The 5,421-nt window shown below is 31.3% G+C and overlaps 1 protein-coding gene across 4 annotated transcripts; it reads left to right on the top strand.

Annotated features, from left to right (window-relative positions):
- Positions 1 to 609: 609 nt before the first annotated feature.
- On the top strand, positions 610 to 5,052 carry LOC130973529 (uncharacterized). 4 transcript variants are annotated; one of them, XR_009084165.1, is made up of 8 exons: positions 610 to 848; positions 984 to 1,039; positions 2,354 to 2,497; positions 3,193 to 3,266; positions 3,407 to 3,461; positions 3,537 to 3,599; positions 3,954 to 4,016; positions 4,614 to 5,052. XR_009084165.1 is itself a non-coding variant. In XM_057898104.1 (8 exons), exons 1-7 carry the CDS (start codon positions 800 to 802, stop codon positions 3,954 to 3,956), a joined length of 444 nt encoding a protein of 147 aa, XP_057754087.1. In that variant the 5' UTR covers positions 610 to 799; the 3' UTR covers positions 3,957 to 3,995; positions 4,614 to 5,052. The 4 variants fall into 4 exon arrangements, 3 of the variants coding, with proteins under 3 accessions (XP_057754087.1, XP_057754086.1, XP_057754085.1); XM_057898104.1 differs by having other exon boundaries at positions 3,954 to 3,995; XM_057898103.1 differs by having other exon boundaries at positions 3,868 to 3,995.
- Positions 5,053 to 5,421: the final 369 nt, after the last annotated feature.

Below are 5,421 nucleotides of genomic sequence, written 5' to 3'. Positions count from 1 at the left end.
ATATTACAAGTATTTATTAAAAAATAATATTAATAGATATTATATAATTACAAAAAGAAAAAATAAGTGAATTTATAATGGTTGTTAAATAAAAATATAATTAATTTAAAAATAATTAAGTTTATAACTAAAATTAAAATAAATTAAATAAAAATAAATATATTTGATAAAAGATATCTATATATATAATAATTTGTAAATATATTAACTAGAATTGTGACAACTTGGTGTTTGTAACTTATTACTTTTTCATTAAGGACAAGGTTCGAACCCCACCCCACCCATTTAAAAAAATTTTAATTACCAATTGAATTGGTTTTATTGAGTTTGATCGGTTCTAACTAGTTCACATCAATTCTCTTTTTTGTTCAGTTTAATTAACAAACTGAATTAATTTAGAATCTAATTTACTGGTTTTTCAGTCAAACTAATCAGTCCGATCCAATTTTGATAATACTAAAAAAATTGATACAGGACCCAATTAAAAATAAAAAATATAAAAATTTAATTAAAAAATTTTGAAAAATTATAAGAAACAAAGATTTGTGGATGAATAAAATTGAAGTTGGGCTGGACCTAGGAGTGGGATCCTGACCCAGAAGGGGAAGAAAAAGAGTTGTGGGCTCCACGGTGATTTCCTTGCCCTTCTTAAAACAGTTAACACTTAACAGCAAGAAGTGAGAACTGAGAAGAATTAAGCAGTCTTTGATCGTAAAACTCTCCTCCACTCTCCAGATTCATCCATTTCTGCATTTTTCTAATTAAAACCTTCCAACAAATTCATCGACGCACTAGAGAGATGCCCGTCAGAGTATTGGTTGAAAGTTCCACGCCTTCGCAGGTTTCAGGTAATCCACTTTTCTTCACCCTATTTCTTCTTTTTCTTTTTCCCCTCGCAAATTGCGATTTATGAATGTGTTAGTTTTCGCAGATTACTGTCCAAAATTGATAGTTCGTCCTTTTAATTTGATTGTTTGATTTAGGCGCTAATTCTGGCCATACTTCATTCCAAGCTTGTACACTTCTAGGCATTGGCCAGGTATGTTTCCTTTCTTTTTCGTGTTTTTTTTTTTTTTTTATTTTTTTATTAATTAATTTATTTTTTGTGATTTATGTTCGCCTTCGATTCTTCATTTGTTTGAGCCTTTGAAAAAATGGGGGTTGTGGAGATAGAACAGACTTTTTTTTTTTAATTTTCGATCATGAAGATAGAAAACACTTAAGCGGCTTAATATGTAACTTTGAAATTTCAGTACATTCAAAACTTAATGCATTTAGATATAATTTATTTACAGATAATTGAATTGTAAATGTATCAAAATTCCAAAGTGACATATATAAATGGAGAAGAGGGAGTATTTGTTTAGTGTTTTTCAGCTTTTGTTACATTTCCAATTCATGGTGGAAATATGTCTGATCGATTCGCCACGGTTTTTCATTTTGTTCATACTTTCTACTTTCCAAATAGATATTGGAGATGCTATTTGAGGATAGGTATTTATGTATGTATGTATGTTGCCTATATGTGTCCTTATTTCTAAGTTGTGATTGTGGCGCAATCTGGTTGAGTTATTAGTTCTCAAAATTGAACTTATGATTCGTTTCTAGATACTGAGGCCTTGCTAGGGAACTAGTGAGAAAACACAAATGGTACAGTACTTGTCTATAAAATGTTCATTTCTCTTTTATTCTAAAATGATGTTCAATTTTATTTTATTTTCTTCTACCGTTGTGAGAGATTAAGTATATTATTTGGAAAATCAATCCGTATTTACTGCTGATCCATATTGCTTAAAGAATATTAATAAAGAATACCTGGTCATAGTCTAAAAGATCTGTCTCCCCAAAGGGGAAATCATTGAAGGATAACACTCTTAGAACACATGGATGCAGGGTGGTTCCTTAGATGAAGGAAGAAAGCAAATCAGTAAGATGATTTCTTGCCCATAAATCAGTTCGTAGTTCACTTGTTTTTTCTTGTTAGAACAAATGAATAATTCTAGGGAGTGAAATATCAATATAATACAAAAATGGGAAGAGCTGCAAAGCAGGTCCTTGGACAAAAGAATATGCATGAGATGCCGTGATTATATCTGTCCAGAAATTGGAAAGTTTGTTTCCATTCATCATTTCGTCTCTATTTATATTTTGTACTAATTAATAGGGGCTAGAAGATGAAGATTTTCCTATTAGTTAGTCTTATTTGTGGTTCTTGGATAGTGTATAGCAGTGGTATCCTAGATAAAATAACTTAAGCTAAACCATTGAATTAGATTTCACATATTTTGGCCGGTATATCGCGCTAGATGAGTTTGAAATCCCAGTATTGACTCCAAGTGTTTATGTTTCACAGGCCTTTTCTGGGACACAGAACGTTTCTAGCCTACAAAAGGATGAAGCATGGAGAGTAAATGTTCGTATACAAGGATGTGATCTTGAGCATGGTTATCTATGTGGCACCATGGAAGCTCTTAATGTTCCTATGGCTGACACACCAGTATGCAGCTTATTCCTTGTTCTTCCTAAAATGTGAAAATGGATAAGAAATCAAGAAAATGCTATTCATCGTCTTTAGTTTGAGCTATTTGTCATGTTAATCACTATTATACCAAAACTTATAATCTATTAATTTATGACTTCAGTCTGCAATAATTGTTGTCATATACTTGCTGTTCTTGTATCCAAAAATCAAGTCAAAGACATGATATTATTATGTTTGTTTGAAAGATCAAATCAGAACATAGTGTCAATCACCAAAATCAAAACACAGTATTTTTAGATTTTGAGAGAAGAAGGGGGGAGAGAAAAGGGGGGGGGGGGGGGGGCTTATGGGGACATAATTGAGCAATTAAAAAATTGTAAGAAAACTTGAAATTTCAGAAAGAGAGAGAAGGGAGGGGGAGGGAGGGGATGACGCTCCCTTTCCTGTCAGAGCCTCCGCCCCTACTGGCAGTCGTCTTAATTTTTGTTGATTTCTTGAATAAGCTTCATTTGTCTCATTTTATATTGGAGCAATGACATTAGTTTTCTGTCTGCTTTTATCACTTACTAATCATCCATCATATACCTTAAGGTTTCTGTAACCAAATTCACTTTTAGTGAGATATTTCCTTATATGCCCTGGTTGTGTGTTCAGCTATCAAAAGAGAAAAATTGCTCTGGTATTGACTTTGTCTTAATGGCTCATATCAGGTTGTAACATTCTGGGAAGGGGAGATTGTTGATACCAAAAATTATACGTTCTTCACTGGCAAATGGGAAGCAACGTATGTTATTAGGGAATAACTTTTAAATTTAGCTGAGTTTAATTTGAATAACACAAATGATGCCACACACCTCTATTTATATTGACAAACTTTTGCTTTTTTGCTTGCTTGTTTGTTCTTTCCCTTTTCTACTTTCCCAGACCAGAAGATGATATAAGGCACTGGACTAAGTTTCAATCATTTTCACCCCTCATGGTAATGACCTATAATTTGCTATGGTTTTCTATAATATGCATATGTTTGGTTATCAATGACCTTCAATCTTTTCAGGGCCAAGTAGAAGTTGATGGTGGCAAGTCTTTGGACCTAAGCAACTATCCTTACATATTCATGGTAACTTGATTTTTAGCTGTGTGTAAAATGAAACAACCATGCTATGTATATACAAAAAATCAGCCTCTAAATCAGCCACCTGTATAGAATACATATTAAAATACAAAATAAACATTGAAAATGAATTAAACACATGTATTTGTACACAAATACATAGTGGTTGATTTTTTGTATGCATATAGCATTTTTAAAATGAAAATTTGGAAAACTCTACTTGTTTTAGCAATGAATCCTCTGCGAAATTCATTAATTGAGGTTTTTGTCGCAGAGATGGAAGGAGCAGTATTTTGTGAATGTTGGAACCGACTGCGGGTTAACTATAGCTGGCTTTTACTATGTTTGTTTCTCTTGCAGTGATGGATCTATAAGCGGGTTTTATTATGATCCCAACAGCAGGTTCTCTTCCTTTTCCTATTGGTATATTTTGTGGCCTCACTTCTGCCTGCTCTTCACTGCTCTTATTAATCCTTCTATTTGTTTATGTTAAGCATGTGAATTCTTCCTTATTTCTGTAAATTAAGGGTATGTTTGTTTCTGGTTTCAAAAAGTGATTTTATAAGTTAATTTTGTATATAGTTAAAAAAATGCTGAAAAAAAAATTGATCTTAATCAGAAACTAAAAATCCTGAAAACTTTTTTTTCTTGGAAATTTTACGGTGTATTTAAGTTTATGTTTTTATTTTTGGTTCCATTTTCAGTGTTTTTTTTTCTGGATTTTGTTAAGAAAAAAGAGAAAATGGAAGGTAAAAGCAGAAAATAGAATTTTATTGTTTTCATTTTTTTCCTTCATAAAATCCTGAAAATAGAAAATATTGAAAATTATAACAGAAAATAAAAACGCAAACCAATGGCATCCTTCTTTGTTTAATAAAATTGATACAAACATGTAAAAAAGTTATTTTCTTTTTTTTTATCAAAAAGCTGGTTTTTGGTTAGAAATGGCTAAAACAAATGCACCCTAATTCTCTTGCAACAAATGAAAGTGTGATATAAAAATTCATGAACTCTTTGCAGCCCTTTCCAGAAGCTTGAATTGAAATCCACAAATGATGGAAGATCAGGTTTCAGTTTTCCATCGTATGAGTTGCAATAGGTTTCAAGGCATATATATAATATTGTTAAAACTTAAAAGTTCAGCATCCAACTAAGTCTTACGTAAATGTTGGGACAATTTGGCAAGACGACCTGGAAGGCTATGCAAGAGTACAAGATTGTATTTTTGTATGTAAGTTGTGATGAAAATATGACAAATTCAAGCTTGTTATTATCATGATTGATATTATTGTATAATGATCACAAATCAAGGATGAATAGATTATCAAATGTTAGAATCCCCCAATTTATACGACTACCTCTTCCTGGTGACTTCAACGTTGATTATACTACCTTTTTATTTTCAGATTCAGCTATTTTGAAATTTTGTATCCTATAGATGGGGAATGAAGTTTGAACACCTAAATGTTTCTTATTTTGTATGCATTGATTATTGCTGAAATAAATAAGTAATTTTAGATATAATAAGATTTGGTTGGGTAAAGGTTTTTTTTTTCAAATTAGTTTATAAAAATTAGCTTTTAAAAGATAGTTTTTTAACAATTATAATATCTATGTTGGGTTAAGTAAATTTTGATCTCTAACATAGAAGTCGAAAATTTATTTTGTCTCTAGCCTTTTTTTCACTACAAAATGGTCCCGTTTTCGCTACAAAATGGTCCCGAAAGTTTCAGAAGTTTTTTTATCAAATTTTTAATTTTTATTACAAAAATATCCCTAACTTAAAAAAAAAAAACAAAGTCTTGAATAAGGGAGAAGGGAATCACGC

This window comes from Arachis stenosperma, chromosome 4 (assembly GCF_014773155.1).
Source record: "Arachis stenosperma cultivar V10309 chromosome 4, arast.V10309.gnm1.PFL2, whole genome shotgun sequence".
In the NCBI taxonomy this organism is placed as follows: domain Eukaryota; kingdom Viridiplantae; phylum Streptophyta; class Magnoliopsida; order Fabales; family Fabaceae; genus Arachis; species Arachis stenosperma.
This window is presented reverse-complemented; position numbering and strand designations above follow the sequence as displayed.